This window comes from Rhinolophus ferrumequinum, chromosome 8 (assembly GCF_004115265.2).
Source record: "Rhinolophus ferrumequinum isolate MPI-CBG mRhiFer1 chromosome 8, mRhiFer1_v1.p, whole genome shotgun sequence".
Classification (NCBI taxonomy): Eukaryota; Metazoa; Chordata; class Mammalia; order Chiroptera; family Rhinolophidae; genus Rhinolophus; species Rhinolophus ferrumequinum.
Genome location: NC_046291.1, coordinates 19508795 through 19526446, shown reverse-complemented (window position 1 = coordinate 19526446; position 17652 = coordinate 19508795). Strand labels below are relative to the sequence as shown.

Below are 17652 nucleotides of genomic sequence, written 5' to 3'. Positions count from 1 at the left end.
GATTATGATTATTTCATATCTAGGTCTTTTAATGCATAATATTTTAACTTTATTTTGGCAGATGGTGATTTCTGTCAAATGCCTTTATTTCTGCAAATGCCTTTCGATTTCCTTATGAAGTACCCCTTATGCAAATATAGTTTCTTTATTTTTGGACTTAGTGCCCTTCCAATTTTGTGGCTGTCTGTTGTCCAAAATTCTGAATGCCTTTCTTTTCAGTATTGAGGTATTGTGCAAAAAAGAAACGTATGTGTGATACATCATGCTCGGAATACTAATAGGAGGTTCTGAATTGAGATTTCTATAGAGAGCAGCACATCGTTTTTTTATTTTTTAAATCATATTATTCGCATAGAAGTAAATAAATGTCATCCTAGCTCTTGCAACCGACTACCTAATGCACTTTAATATATCAGAGAAACAAAAGGGAAGTAGTCTAACTAGCTAAATTTTTGAAGATCTTTTTGCTGGGAAATCAAATTTCATTCTCTGCTAGCTTTCTGTGCTTTTGCTTTAGACAAGTAACCATATTTGAAAGCTTCAGGTTTCTGATGGGCAAGAGCAGATACAAAGCAGGTTTCGTGGGGAACTTCAAAAAAGCCTTTCTTAAAACTGCAGCATGAGAGTCACACATTTTCTAATAAGACAGCATTTAAAATATGGATGGGGACACACCTGGTTTTTCAGAAGTGTTTGCAGTGTTATTGACATGCAGCATGGATTCTATGGCCGGCATTAATCGTGTGATATTTTCCAAGTAATTCATTTGCAAAGCCTGTTCTAGAAACCTGGAATGAAACAGAAGAGAAGAAATTGGACTAGGCATTTCAGTAATTTGAGAAGGGATTTCACCAAGGAAGAAGACAATGGAAAAACTTACCGATCCATATTTAAATTAATTTTGACTGGATCCCCAGTAAGCAAATCCCTCAGTTTATTAGATACGATATTGTCATGGTACAGTAAGCTGGTTGCGATTTCGGTGCCAAGTTCTGCTGCTTCCAGAAGTTGCACATGAAATACACTCTCTTCACACAGGTTGCTGAAGTTCACGTTAGAGAGCTGGCACATTTTCTCTACTGAATTGAATGTTTCAGATTCACAAAGAAGTTCAGTCAAGTTTCTAAGTTGAGTCACCTTTCCAGAAGGGGGAAAGAGCGGGAAATAGATTAGTTACATTATTTTAAATATTTAGTTGCTAATAAGCAACCAAAATTGATTTACTTCAACAATTTTTACGTAGGTATTTAGTTAGTTGGCAACAGTTTTACCCCAAAGCACTGTTTTCTGTCCTGTGAGTTTATTGTTCTCTTAAGAATTTTATAAAACTTTTGGACCTATTAGAACTGTCTGTCCCAACTGAACTCATATCTGATAGATTCACAGTTTAAAAAGATGTCGTTTAGTTTTATCCCATTTACATCACAAATACTTAAACTAATTTTATGTTTTAGTTTATGTTTTAAATCACGTGTAAGTGCAGATAGCAAAGCAGGTTTGGTTTGGAACTTCAAGTCTTTCTTCCTCATACCCATTTGGATGGCTACTATCAAAATAATAATTAAAAAAAAAACCCAGAAAATAACAAGTGTTAGGAAAGCTGTGGAGAAATTAGAATCCTTGTGCACTGTTGGTGGGAATGTAAAGTGATGCAGCCACTAAGGAAAACAGTATGGGGGTTCCTCAAAAATTAAAAATAGGATCACCATACAATTTAACAATTCCACTTCTGCGTATATACCTCAAAGTACTGGATTTTGAACAGATATTTATACCCATGTTCATAGCATTATTCACAATAGCCAAGAGGTGGAAGCAACACAACTGCTCATTGACAGATGAATGGATAAATATGACATGGTCTATACATGCAATGGAATGTTATTCAGTCCTAAAAGGGAAAGAAATTCAGACACCTGCTACAACATGATGAATCTTGAGGATGCTATGCTAAGTGAAGTAAGCCGGTCACAACACAATAAATACAGGATGATCCTACTTATCTAAGGTAAGCTACTTAGATTAGTGAAATTCATAGTGACAGAAAGTAGAAGTGTAGTTGCCAGGGACTAGAGAAAGAGAAGGATGCAGAGTTGTTATTTAAAGGGTACAGGTTTTCAGTTTTGCAAGATTAAAAGAATTGCTTGTACGACGTTGTGGAAGTGTTTAACAGGACTGAACTATACAGTTAAAAACGGTTAAGGTGTGTATTTTATGTTATGTGTATGTTACCACAATTTAAAAACTTAACTGACAAGAAAAGCCTTTGTAAACTGCAGCCTGAGAATCACATGCATTAAAAAGACTGTATTTAGAATGTGTTACTGACATTATCTTCTGACGTTACCCTGATAACTATCCAGGGAAACTAGGTGCCTTTGTTCTATGGAACTGTTTTAAAAGGGTTTAAAATACCACACTGGGAGGAAAAGGAGAAAAATGGAAATCAACTAATTTCCTACCCTGTCACCTATACTCTCTGCGCTTCACTATGCTATGTGTGTTTTGAGGATATATCCCCAAGTCATACTTTCTGGGGGAAAAATTAGGCCTCAGGGAAAGCCCGGTCTGTCATGCTTGGAAGCTACCTTAGAGCTATTCCTTTTAAGAAGTCAAATAATTTGGAGCAACATCTGAAAAAGCAAATATATGTGTCATTCATGGCAGCTCAATTTCTAATCAGAAGTTATATTTTGACAAAAATGAATTATTTTATGAGACAGGCAAATGTTTGGAATATTTCCTCCCATATATCAAAAGGGAAAAGCACAAGGATGTGTCTTGGATGAGAGGTTTATAGTAACTACATGCAGGCAGTAGCAATTAAACACTAATCATCTTAGATAACAAATATTTTTGGCCTATTTTCCACTGTATTTAATATTCTAAATGACTTCTGGCTTTGAACTATCTAAAATGGCCTCAGACATATTAAAATTCTACTTGCTATGTCTTATTGCTAGGAGAAATTTTCCATTATGTAAGAGATCCAATCATTTTACCAGCTATAACTACATGTTGGCCACTCTGTTCCTTCCCTTTGATTTTCCAAATACTAGATATGATTAAATTTCTAATGAATGGAGCCAAGCCTGCCTGCCACATCCGCCAGTGGCTTTTATTTTAGTGATTTCTTAAATAAAAGGATAAATACTGGTAGCCCAATATATTTGTTTTAGTTGAGTATTTGAGAGTGTAGTAAATTTGAATTACTTTTACTCAGTAGAGCCCAAAATATGTATTTTTAGTTGCAAGTTTGACATATACCGCATTTGCCCGAAAATAAGACCTAGCCAGACAATCGGCTCTAATGCGTCTTTTGGAGCAAAAATTAATAGAAGACCCGGTGTTATTTTACTATAATATAATATAGTATGATATAATAAAGTATAGTATAATATAATATAATATAATACAATATAATACCAGGTCTTCTATTAATTTTTGCTCCAAAAGACGCATTAGAGCTGATCGTCCAGCTAGGTCTTATTTTCGGGGAAACACGGTATGTATAAGAGACCAATGCACCCTGATATAGTATAATCTTGGCCTGATAAAAGTTATAGAAGAAGAAGTAGAAATCTAGCCATGCTACTGAAGTAGATTTCGTTCTCTGAAATTAGAATTTAATTCAGAGTCTTCAGTGTGGAATGCACTGTGGGGCATATCCACCAAGAAGCAACATGATGGTCGTTTAGTATTTGTCATTTACTACTGTCTTCTAAAAGCAATCTATGCATTAACCTTTTGAAGCTTTGTGGATCATTAATAATCAATCCAAGTTCAGAGAATTATAATTCTCTCTTCAAAAGTATGTGTCAAGTCCAGATTTCAGGTTTGTCGCGGCCTCAGATAGAGAGAGCCCCTTTCTCCTTTATCACTACTCTGGTCCATATTGTGAGTAAGGGCTCAGGCCTAAACTTGAACAATGACCCATAACTAATTCCACATCCAGCTGCAACTGAACTCCCCACTGCCTATGGTTCCCAAATGCATCTGAATCAGGATTGTAAGCGACACGGTGGTCTACACCTCAAAATATCATAGGCACAACAATGATAAAACAGCAATAGTCCTGGGCTCTTGGCAGGGGAAAGGGGACTATCTAAAAATGTAAAGGTGTGACAAAGACAATATTGTATTATTTCTGCCCAATAGGAGGAATATCCACTTTATGCGTGGTTCCCCAAACAGGAAGTGATCCTTTCCACCAGAGATTGAAAAGAAAAAGGATAAAACAGATAATGAAGGGAAGGGGGGGAAAAACATCTCAAGTGTAGACTGTTAGAGTTAGGACAGAGGAGTGGAAACAGAGGAAAAGTCACCAAGGAAAGACAGGTATGTGACATACTGGAAGGTCTAAACCTTCTTAGAAATACCATGAATGATGTTCTGGAATGGGTGGGGCCTAACTGACTGTCACAATCAGGACACTCATTATCAAGGATGGCAAAGCAGGGAAGTGAAAGCACCATTATTGTCAAACTCCAGGTGTTTGTCTTAACTCTTTCAGTGATATAGACGTTTTCCACGTGCCAGGAGCTGAGGACACAACCGTACAGGGACATACTTAGTCACGTGCCTCATAGATCTTGTAATCTTAGATGAATGGGTTCTGGCAGTTGCAAACAGCAGCCATGCTTGTTATAAATGACAGTAGATTTTTCTACCCAAGGGACAAAATTGTAGTTTATTTCCACTTCTGTGCCTTCTAGAACTTTTTTCCTAGTATAACCCTCATGGGGAGCAGTATATTAAAACTGTGGATGCTGTTTTAAATTATTCTTAGCTCCATTCCCATTCCATTAGTGTAAATGATTGAGAATGTACCATTTCCATTTCTCTAGTGTATGTTGTGAACTGCCCGGTTGCTTTGCAAATTGAGAACTACAATTAGTAATTGTCCAGGTAACACAATTACATTCCCAGGGCTCTTCTTTAACACCCTCATTTGTTCATACATTCAGAAACCAAGTCTTAAACTCCTACTATGTGATAGAGGCGTTTGAGATGCAGAAGGCATAATTTCATCAGAGTTTACATGTGAGGGACATAGACCCTACATATATAACAAACTGTAATGCTAAGTATCAGGTTCCAAAAGCCAGAAATCTGTGTCACCAGAGACTCTCTCCCTTATGCCTCACACTGACCCTACATTTCTCTTGAAACTATCCCTTCCTTCTAGTCTCTGCCACGGACAGTCTCACTTTTTGCTTAGGTTACTCCAAATATCACGTATTTGGCTTTCTTCCAACTGGTTCTTCATGATTCTCCCAAAGAGATCTCTTTCTAAAATGCAAATGTCACCTTCTTCAAATTCACAACTTTCAGGATTAGATTCAAATTCTTTTACTAAACATGAAGAGGCTTTTGGGATCTGGGCCCAGTCTCTCTGCAGCCCCCTTTCTTGCCTCTCCCATAGGCCCCTCCAGCTCCAGCTGGACATCTGACCCCGAGTAACCTTTATCTATCCTTCAGGTTCACATCTCTGTCTTAGAAATGTAGGTCTCTATGCCTGGAATGTAAGACTGTAACCTAATCCTACACAGGCCTGTGAGACTCAGAGTAAGCGTTATTTCTTCTTCGATTTTTTTTCTCTCCACCTTCATCCCCAGCAAGCGGAGTTAAATACCCCACATCCATACACAGAATCTTGTCCTTTCGCCTATCACAACACTTACCTCACTGTGCTATAATTATTGTCTGCTTTTCCATCTCCACTGAATTAATTATAAAGATTTTGGGGTTAGAGATTATGTCTTTTGAAGAAATACATTAGTATTAAGGGAGCACAGATGATGGATGGAATGAAAGCATGGATTAATATTATATGTGCACAAAGTCATTACCCTGGCTGGGAAACAGGGAGAAAGACGATACTCTAATATCATAATAGTGACATTTAAACTTGTCCTTGAAAGATGAGCAGGAAGTTTCCAGATGAATGCATAACTTCCTTCTCCTTCACACAAACACATTGAGATAGTGCTAAATTAAGTACATTAGAAATTTTGATTTGTGTAGAAGACCAGGACTAAAATGTAAGTAGTCTAACTAGTATATTTGTTTGTAATATACATGGACATATGTTTTAGATGCCTGCTTAATTATACCATGTTGACTATACAGCAAGTCATGCTTGCCCTGAATAAACCAGTTCTAATTTTACTTTATCCCTGCCTACATAAATCAAATTAAACTGCTGTTCTTACTATGAAAGTTGCTTTCAAAATTTAATAGGGTTATTTAAGAAATGAAGTGAATTTCGTGATAAACTGCACACTACATACATGAGCTAAACAAAGAATAATAGACCCACAAACATGAACCAATTCAGACAAACTTCAGTTTTACATGCTTATAGTTGCTTTTCTTCAATGTCATACACTTTGATATGAATTATTAGTTTCTGCTTCTGATGACAATAATAAAAATAAGGTGAGTCAACTTCTGAGATTCTTTTGGACACTGTGAAGTCTAAGACATCAGCTTTTGAAGTTGAATTTTAGTTTTAGAAACGAAAGCCATCTCCAGTTAGAAATATTATTATGAATGCTTTTGCAAATCCTGACGCTTACTTAATAAGATAAGTATATTATTAGTCATTCCTTTGTGGATGTGCATACTGCAATTAGGCTGTTATAGGTCGTTTCATAAAGTTACCCACTGATTAAAAACAAAATGCCATCATAGAGCACCAGAACACTTCTGTCACCCTTTTGCAGCATGAACCTAGAGTCAAAATAGGACCAGTATTTATGAAGATACAGACTTAAAACTTAAACTAAAAGCTGTCTTGCCAGAGTAGTACAGGAAGTATTGAGGTTTTGTTTTGTTTTGTTTTTTTCAAGGCTTACTTTTGATTTCAGGACTTCAGGAAGTGAAGGGAAGTAATCCTCATAGGAACCATTTTCAGGAAAAGATTCTTTAAATTGAATTGTGGATTGCAGGAGTCTTAAATTTTCTGTAAAGGAGGGAAGAAAAGTTACCTTATGTAAATTGCAAGGTCATTTAGGAAAGCCATTTGAAAGACACTTTTATCTTAATTTATTACTAAGTTTTTTTCTAAGACAATAGTCTAGTTCAATCTAAATCTAAGAGGAGTGAAAATTTAACCTTTCCTTGAACCCTGGAGACTATAGAGTTCATTATTTTTAAAATATTCATAGATATTCTGCTTAGAGACAAAAATATTTCTAGCAAAGGTGCGAAACAATTTTGGCTCTTTGTGAACTGAATACGCTTTTATTTATGACTTTTGGACATAGCATTAAGTTGAAGTGTTTAGGGAAGAATAGGTTGTGTAATCATTGTGACATAAATATGCCTTTGTGACCTTGATTAATTCAGGCCTGCTAAACAGAGACCATGTTTAATTATTCGTTGTACTGTTTACTTGTCGTTAAGTCTCAAAAAATGATTTTGGTGTAGGAAAAGTGAATATACATCTCCTACAAAATGTAATAGAACAGATATTTTTCTCTTTAAAAGAAAGAAAAGACACATTTGATTAAATGCAATCTTCATAGGCAGAAAATTGAAAATAAAATGTATAAGTGTAGGAAGTAAAAACTGTCTGCCACAAAAATTCCTTTGTTTATGTAATTTACAACTGCTTTTGCAAATCTATATTATCATTGTTCATTATATTTTGACAACTGAGATTATTAAGGGCATAGAAAACGTCATGAAGTGTTGTGTGAACCCCTAATGACGCTGGACCTTTGAAAAGTTTGTCCAGGTGGCCAGCATCACATTATCCGTTATATGGTCATTATACATTAAAGTTTTTCCAGGTGACCAGGTGGTCCTTGCAGCAGCAAGAGAAGTAATAACATAATAATAATATGATTACATATTCCATTCATATATCGAACCATCAAACTGAAACTGATGCAAATGGAAACTAAAATTTTTTATTTTTGTCTCATTTTTAAATAAATGTCTTAAAAGAGTTACTACTTTAGGACAGAAGTAGAAACCATAAGCAGCATTTTGACTATTAAGAAGAGTAGTACCTTGTGATCCCCTGGCCAAATTGTCAGTGACATTTCTGATACATGCCAAGTAAGGAATATAAGGACTATCTGCTGATATATTTAAGAGGGCATCTTCAAAGTTTTCCAGTATTAGGAGCCTATAGAATTAGAAAAGAATATGTAAATTAGGTCATATAAAAACGAGCAAAGCCATTTTTTCAGCTCATTGACATGGTTGACTTGAACATTGAAACAGGGTGAAGTAGGACATCATCCCTCATCCAGCCCAACTGCACAATGGCAGTGTGGCTCTTGGTTCTCTGAGTACTTACCTTTTCCGTGGGCATTATCATTATATTTAATTATTTAAAGTTTCAATCATAAGTGATATTAAGATCATCTTTAGGCATATTTATGTGGAAGAAAATCACTGGGTGAAAGGTTCCTGATGAAACACAGAACTCCCAGTTAAATATGAATTCCAGGTTAATAGTAAGTAGTTTTTCAATGTGAGTACATCCCATGAGTCTTGCGTGTTTTTCTTTTTCTTTCTTTTTTTTTTTCACTTCTTCTTTTCCTTTTTTCCTCTAAATCTGGCAACCCCTCCCCCCCGGGCCTCAGTTTCTTCTCTTGTCAAATGAGAGGTAGGGGCTGGATGGTCTGCTATACCATGCCATCCTCTAAGTAAATTTAAATTCATTTCATTATGAGTTTTAAAATAGTGGAATTCAACTGAACAGTATAAATTCTTTTTTTTTTTTAACAACCAACTTAGTATTCCCAAATTAACCACTTTCTTTTAACATTGACTGGCATATGAGGACATAGCCTAAGGTTCTGAGGCATACGGATGTGAGTGAATAAATGTGTGTGTGTTATTTATGCTCTGTCACTTTAACTGCGAGGCTGTTTCTCTATTTATTTAATAATTTCTCTTAATTTCTACTGTTGAATTTTATTGATAGACATCGAATGAATGTCAATGGCTGATTTGGGGATCATCTACTTTGAATCAAACTGCACAACACACAAATTAACTAGTCTTGTCCGATCTTTAACTTAGATTTTCAAATATAATTAGAAGAGACTTTTCCTGGCATGGCTAGGAAAGTATTTGCATTAACATTAAAGAAGTCTCAGGGTGTTTAAATGTGGGTTATAAACAATGGATCCTTAAGGAACTTCAAAAGGAAAAAAAATCTATATCAAGATAGTCTCTCATTTGGCAGTCAGAGCACAGCTAATTGATCGGATGGCTGATTCTTATTTAAATACAATTCAGAGCCTCCACATTAAGAAAAAAGATAAATAAATAATAAATAAATAAATAAAAAACCTAGCAACCATTTCCAAGCCCTCTTGCTTTTGCTTAGGCATTTCTTTGACCAGAGACTCTCTTCCCAATGTTGTCTTTTTCTCTGTCATTGTTATTATAGCATAAAGCCATTTCTATCCTGGTGCAATGCTCAACAGCAAAATATTGAACTAAACTTCCGGATGTAGTGGTACAAGAGATTCTTGGAGTAAAATTTTAAGCTTAAAATAGAAAAATGTTGGGCTAGAAGTGACCTTGAAATATCATCTAAGCCATTCTCTTAGCTTCCTAAAGAACAGTTGATGGACAAAATTTTTGAGATTAGATTTAATACACTCCCAAAATTTAGATTCCATATCTATGTGCCACTGTCTTGGCATAAACATCCAATTATTCCTTCCAACCATTTTATTTATAGGTCTTTTATATATAATCCTACCTACTTCGCAAAAATGCTTACAATAAAAGATGAACTTATGGATGTGTGCATGTATGAGTGTGCACACACACATGCACATACAAAAAACAATAAAAATAATAAAGTTAGAACAAAAATAATAAAGAAGGAGAAGAGCTATGAGAGAAAATGGTTTTGAGCAACTTGCTTCAGAAAAACTCCGGACCAAAGTGGTTTTTCTTTTTAGTTTTTTTTTTTTTATTACCCCACGCCAAATATTGCCACTCTGTGATTATTTTAAAGGGGGAATGGAAAGGAAGTCCAAAGATAGGTAATCCCTTAATTTGATCAATCTCAACAAGTATCATCTTAAAAGTATTAAATTCTTCCTAATAAACTGTCAGCTAGCTGTCAGCAACTAACTACATTTGCTGTAGAATTTGCAGGTCTGAGTCGTTAACATTATCAATTCTATGGAAGCCTCAAGGCTCTGATAAAGATACCTGGCTTCAGAATATGCATCCAGTTGTCTCAATTCAAAGGTTTGGGTTTTTTAAAAAAATTATTTTTGAAGACCTGACTACTTCGAAGATGGCACCCTGGCTAGGGATAAATTTCCCAAGGCTACTCTACTGCTCTGAGAGAAGTGTCTGATTCAGCCACCTTAAAGCAGAAGAGACATGGCAGCGGAAATAGGAGGTGGTCATTTATGGAAGGATTTTGCCTAGAATTACCCAAAGTTGGAGAAGTTCTCATTAAGTAATAGGAAGTTTATAAAAAACTGCAGACTCTACAGTAGACAAAGAAACTGGTTAAAAAGAAGTCTTACTATTTGTTTTTATTTGTACAAATTTCCATTTGCATAAAAATGTATCGTTTGGGACTAAAGTCAAAGAATTTCAATAGTATAATTCATCAGGCCTAAACAACCTGTATATAGCAGGCCATCCAGTCTCTAAATTTGCCTTGAACTGTAAGAGTTTGCTTCAGTCACCTTTACAGGCCACTGCTTGCATTGCCTACAATAATTATTACAATTACTCCAGGAAACTGCCTACTACATTCATGGTCCTTAGAAGCCAAGGTTGCAGCTGTCATTTCCACTACCTATTCCTGAGACAACATATTTATTTACATGCCCCAATAGGAGCCCGAAATTAAATTATCTATAAACAGTTTTGCTACCTGAATTCTACTGAAATAAATTTCTCCATTACCTCAACTGGGCATGAGGAATACTCTGATGTTTTACAAAACTGAAATAAATAGTATTGTGAAAAATTGGAGGCTTATATATTTTTCATAATAAAAGGCCTTAGAAGAGTTGGATATTGGCTCTCCAACTAGATTTTCCTTATTGACATATTGAAATCAATCCAGACGGGACACACTGGATTTAGTAATGCAATCTTAGAACTGAAAAAGAGATCCTTGTAAGTTTCAACTTTACTACACTACAACTACGTCCTTTTCTTTGGTCAGTCAATGGTTGATTTTTCTATTACATGGTCTTACACACAGACAAGAATTATGTCTATGAATTGTCTGCATTGCTTCAGCCAAGTGACCTACTAATTTAGAAACAAACCAAGAGAGACTTACTGTGCAGCCAGGCTGCTTGGGGAAAGTGACGGTCCATTTTCTTCACTCCACGTATGTGTTGTATTATCAGAGCCACCTAAAATAATAACATTTACATAGGTAAATATTTAATGTTTGCCTAAGTGATTTAATTTTCTTAGCAAAAATCATCCCAGATCAAATTAATGGGGAGATAATGCAAAAAATCTGCAGAATTTTTCTCCAAAGGATTTTACAAATGATGTCTATGCTCTTTTGTTGGAAACATTTAGGATATTTATAGGAAATGGATGCCTATTAATCAAAATAATCCCAACAGTCAAGCTCATGCATTTCTAACAAATTCTTTCTCCGTGCAACAAACTGTTACATTATTTTATCCCAAGGCCTGTATGCATAGATGACTCTTGAATATTATAATGCAGATTGATTACCATGTGACTTGTTAATCAAATGAAGCCAGTTTCAGTCATGGATCACTGGATTTTCTTTGCCTTCAGTTGTCTAGAACTTAGGAACATCTGCTGTCACTAATCTATATTTTTTATCTTTCAAAAAGCAGCCACTGATTTCAATTGAATACAACTGTGAATGCAAATTGGCTAATGTTAACAGAACAATTCTGACTGGTCTCAAATAATATGAATGTTTGGAGTGTGGAAGGTAATCACTAAGTTGGGTCTAATGGAAACCATATGTGAAGATCTAATTCAACACAGAATTGCCCCTAGAAGTTAAATAGGTTGCTGAGTCAGCTTGCCGCATAACGCTGTGTCATTAAAGAGTAAGTGTGCGTTAGCATTCACATGAAAAATTGAAAATGAAAATACTTTAAATGGCTACTGCATAACAAAAACATCATAAATCCAATGCTTTCATTCAGTGCCCTTAGGGAAATGGTATCACTTATTTCAGTCTTCTCTTCAGACACTACTTATTCCTCATGGATACGGATGTTTCGGTGCTGTCATTTTTAACATTGGCCTAATCACTTTCAATAGGAACTTTTATTATCAGCATTAATAATTCTCCCGTTATCTCTACTTAGCTTGTCCTAAAGCCTTCTAATAAAGGTCCTTGTGCAAAACTATGGAATCACCCATACTTTTCTCGTGCTGATCATTTAGTTTACTTAAATTAGTGTGTGTGTAAAGAGTATCACAGAATGAAAGACCTCCTTATCTGTGTCTGTATCAGCCATATCTGAGTAATGTCTGCACCATCCCTAGTGACTGGCAGAGTGGCTTTTCCAGTTTTCCTGTTCAGCAGAGCAGAATTTTCCTGTGCACTACTCAAGGTGCAACCGAATATTATTGTCTTAATAATTGCTATGCATCACTGAGTTAAAGGACCAAGAATGAAGATACACAGAATAAATCAATCTAATTAATGATGGTGATACTGATTATTTATTGGCAGCCATATATAGAATAATCAAGGATAGGACTCTGTTGTGATTTTTGCTTTTTGCAATGTAAAAATATATAAAACCACTTTTCTCTGACCAAATCTTCTTCACGTTGAACTCCTATGTGATGCTCAGCAAGTTCAGTGGCATTTGTATAATATATTGTATGAAATTTCTCTTCTTCATCAAGTGTTTACAATGGGTAACTAATAGAAATTAACTTCGTACATATCAATGATAGACTTGACCTTGATGTTAGCAGGGACTTTTTCCTCTGGCCTCTTTTCCTTCTGGACTATAAAGTATCTTGGAGGAAATAATGGACTAAATAGGCTTTAATGAAGTGGGGCAATGTTACAGACCTTTTAAAGGGGAGATTTAACTTTTTTTTATTATTTATAGAACTAGGAATGTTTAAAAATGGTGCCCATAGCAATAGAAATCTAGTGCACAGATAACCTCTTTTCCCCAGGAAGGATGGCTCTCTAGTTAAAGATGTAATTGCATATAATTTACTTCTTTGCAAAAGAACAAACTTCAATGAGTCACAAAGGTAATCTTTGCTCTCAAAACTGAGTGCTTATAAATGGAAATGCTAAATATTATACTGTGAAGCAGGGATTCTCATTGAGAATTAGATTCCTTAAGACAAGAGTTAGGAGATAATCTCCTTCCTCCGAGTTTATTAGCATCTCCATATTTTCATGCTTGCTGAGGATGCTCCTGAAGAAATCTTGAAGTATGTTCATAATCAAGGTTGAATCAGAAATAGACATGGGGTAGGGGAGGTTGTAGAAATCAGACTGTGGAAAGGAATGGGGGCATGGCTGTAGAAAAACATATTATGTGGAAAGGAATCTGGCACAATGAGTCAAACTTCATCAGTGGCTGAAAATGCAGACATTCTGAGGTTTGATAGTGGCTGGTATTTGCATGAGATATCCTGGAAGCAAGTTTGTATATGTCCCAGATAGTAAATATGAGCCAGGCCATCTAGCAAAGAGCTCACGGGACCTGGCTTTGGGCATAGACAGATCCAGGATTTAATCTCAGTTTGTACACTTGCTGAGTGTATAACATACGCAAAGAGCCCAGCTTCCCTTTGCCTCAGTTTCTTTGTCTGTAAAATGGGGTAATAGCTACATTTCATAGGATTGTGTTGATGATAAAGGGATTTGAGACAACAAAGTATTTATTGACACAGAAACATACTATCTTTTTTTACTGTCCTTCTTTGAAAGAGTAGTGCAAGATTTTCAAAGCTATATCAACCCCGTCATACATCAGAGAGGACCCAAGCAACCCTGCTATGAGATACTACCCCACTCCAGCTTAACTGAATGTAAAGCCAAGGAGGGAAAATATGTTCACTTCACAAATGCCATGAACATTAAGAACAGAGTGGCCTGGGCAATGTGGCAGGAGGCTATACATGGGGCTAGAGACCCCTGTGCTATTGAACAGAGTCACTGGTTCAGCCTTCCAGGTAAGTGTGGCTTGACTGAAGGATTTCCGAAAATAACTACCAGGATTTTTTTCAAAGGCCACAAAATTTCTACTAAAGCAGGTAGGGACTTGGGGTTAATGACTTTTAGGAATTGACATTAATGTTACTGCATCGATATTCTCAGACTGATGAAGTCACAAGTGTAGGAAACGAACAGATTTAGGCACACCAAATTTTCAAATCAAAACACGTTTTCTTGCTATTACTGCCTTGTCATCTTGACCATTCAATGGCACATTTTAATGCACGCCGAAATCACTGGCATCGTCATAGACACGAGACATGGCCATTGTTAAATACAGAAAAACTGACTTATGTTGTTCACCAGGAAAAAACGTTTTTTGCCTGAGTTAATAAGAAGTGCTGCCGACTTCTCTGGCTTCTAAGGCACTGATGAGCTTTTGTTATTTGTAAAAACATTTTTAACTTTGTCCCTTTATTTTATATAATTACCAGGAGTGAGTGTGAAGATGAAAAGGAAAAGAATGGTAAGGAGAAACTTGAAGTTCTCAAGTCTTTAAAATGCAAATATATTTTTAAAAAATGCAGAGGAAATAATTGGTGTTTGTTAGTTCACTGTCTGGTTTTCTGACCTGGACTTTTTTTAAAGAGTAAGCCTTTCCCCTCCCCCCACGCCATGTTTTTTAAGACAGTTGAATTTAACAACAATCTTGAAAGCTAGTCATTAATTCTGTAATTTTAGATATAAAAAAAATGCTCTAGACTAATAGAAATTGGTATCCAAAAGTATATTAGACCCTCCTGTGAGAATTCTTTAAAGCCTTTCCAAATCTGCTTTTCATATAAAAACTAATGGTTTAAGACCTTATAATAAACAATCAGCTTATGACCTGATGCTCTTAGGATACTTATTTGTAACCCAAAGGTAAAGTCTATGCGTAAAAGCTAATAAATTCAGCTGAGAGAACCTAATTCTAAACTCATTCAGGAGAGATAAATGCTAACCAAACATTTTACTTGGGGAATAGGGATTTATTCCTCACAGCCCGGAATCTCTGTGTTTGTGTGTCTGTGTGTATATGTGTGGTATATGCTATTCTATACATGCAAAGGTGATATTTTCTGACTCACTAGTTACATGCTATAGCTTGTCTTCCTGGGATTGACAGTAGATGTATACTGATTTATTCATCCGTTGATCTCCATCATGCATTTTCAAGATGGCTGGTTGAGGGATATATTTTTACCAATAAGAGCCAAAATTTGGAAATGAGGGCAAAAACACACTGAAATTCAGGGTAGGCTTTTGTTCTAAAAATTACTGATAAAACTTTATTTGCTGAGGCTTGCTCCCTGACATTTATTTTTCCTACCATGGGTAAACATAGTTTGATAAGCTAAGAGAGAGCATTTCCCCTAAATAAAAGCCCTAGTAAGTCACAGCCTCTTTTCCGGCCATTTCTCCCTTTCTCCACACTTTGATTAGCTATATGTCCAGATTTAGCAACAGCATATGTCCCCACCTAAGAATAATATCATCCACAAATGATTACTTCATTGCACTCTGTTTTATATTTTTAACAGGCTTTGAGACACAGAAGTGAATACAATATGATAAAAATAAAATACCTTGAGCTGGGGAGTTCAGAGTGTACAGCAGATGTTTAAGAGATTTATGGAGAGTTCTGAAACCTTCATTAGTTGTGATGCGTGGGTAAACCTTCTGCACAACCAGCAGCACACTAACGAGTCGAAAAACAATGAAACAGTTTGCATTTCCAGGTTTTCAGAGAGAAACAAAAGGTTATTCAAGGAGAAAATGTCTATGATACAGAAAATTATTCTTATAACATAAAGAACAAGGTGCTGCTATTGTTGTTTAATTACTTGTTTGTCCGTTCATGCACAAAATCCCAACAAAACGCTCCAGCACCAGACAGAGCACTTCAAGTTTCCAGGATGCTAAAACCTTGGGATTCAAAGGACTTAAAGTAAGGGAGTAGAGTTCACATCAGTTGTTTCTGTTAAGACTTAAAAATAAGTGGTTAGAAACAGCAACTTCCAATAAAAGGATACCACTCTTTTTTTTTTTTTTTAATTAAAGCGAAAAGCTAAATATTGGAAATTATTTTCATTAAAAGTCAAGCCCATATAAAGGACTCAGTTACAGGAATAATTACTGTTTAAGCATTTGATAAATATTTATCTTTTGCTAAATAAATGGTATTGTTTTTTGAAACAAACAAAAATGGAGCTAGCCTTAATTAAAGACTGCATTCTATCCTCTAAGTGGCCCACAGGCACTTAGCTCAAAATAATACCCAGCCGAACTGGCACTGTCTTCCTAGGATTATTATGTTACCAAAAAGAAGGGCTGTCTGCATTGGAGATGGACAATCAGCAAATTCACTTATGCTTGAGTTCACTCCATATTTCGAAAAAGCAGTTAGTTACCTAAGAAATGTAATCCCCTTTTTGCTATTTGTACATTTAAAAAATGCTGGCATTGGGTGAGGGGGATCAAATGTATGGTGATGGAAGGGGAGCTGACTCTGGGTGGTGAACACACAGTGTGATTTATGGATGATGTGATACAGAATTGCACACCTGAAATCTATGTAATTTTACTAACAATTGTCACCCCAATAAATTAAAAAAAAAAAAAAGTGCTGGCATTGTACATATATTCCTGAATTTCACAAAGACTGTGTTTTATACCGATGCTCAAGGCTGAAGCAATGCTTCAATTTACATTAGTAACTAGAACAAAAGGCTTTGTTAACAATTTGCCATTGTAATCATAAATATAGTACAAATTAGCTAATAGTTTTTTCCCATGTATCTTAGCCAACTGAAGCCTCACTCTAGCAATAGATATAGTATGTGCATATACGTTCACGGTAGTCTACAATATTTCTGGAATTTTTAATATTTAGATTAAGATTATTTTAATTTTACCTTTCTAGGTATGAGTGAAAGTTATATTTAGAGTGCTAAATTTTGAGTTTCCTCTAGTTTCCAGTATATACATATAGATAAGGGTGTATGTGTGTACATACATACATATATATATATATGTATATACACACACACACATATACTTTTATTTAGTTCTCTAATAATTCCATGAAGTCAATTTTATTTACATGTTTTGCTGATGGAAAAACTAAAGTTCAAAAAGTTAAATAACTTACACAATTTTACCGAGTTAATAGTAAATAGAGCTTGTTTGTGTTCTTTCCACTCCATGCCTTGCCTCTGGCACAGAAACTTTGCCCCAACATGGCAGGGGAGGAGGAGGGCAGAGCATTTCTGCACATAGCCCACAGGCATTGTTAACTTGTTATGCCAGCTGTATGTTTGGCCATAGAGACTGCTGTCTTATTTTCATCTCTGCTCTCTATACATAACAGTTGATACCTCAGACATTTTTATATTTGCCCCCAAGAATTTCCTGGTTCTGAGACTTTAGCTTGTATCTGACCCCTGATGTTCATGGTA

The 17652-nt window shown here is 35.7% G+C and overlaps 1 protein-coding gene across 1 annotated transcript in view; it reads right to left on the bottom strand.

Annotated features, from left to right (window-relative positions):
- Positions 1 to 17652, bottom strand: part of ABCA12 (ATP binding cassette subfamily A member 12) — a 163010-nt gene that overhangs the window by 72548 nt on the left and 72810 nt on the right. The window contains exons 8-13 of the mRNA XM_033111395.1: positions 15781 to 15893; positions 11297 to 11372; positions 8022 to 8140; positions 6861 to 6967; positions 881 to 1137; positions 676 to 788 (exon numbers count right to left, since the gene is read on the bottom strand). Coding sequence (XP_032967286.1) covers positions 676 to 788; positions 881 to 1137; positions 6861 to 6967; positions 8022 to 8140; positions 11297 to 11372; positions 15781 to 15893 — 785 coding nt within the window. The remainder of the gene's footprint in view (positions 1 to 675; positions 789 to 880; positions 1138 to 6860; positions 6968 to 8021; positions 8141 to 11296; positions 11373 to 15780; positions 15894 to 17652) is intronic.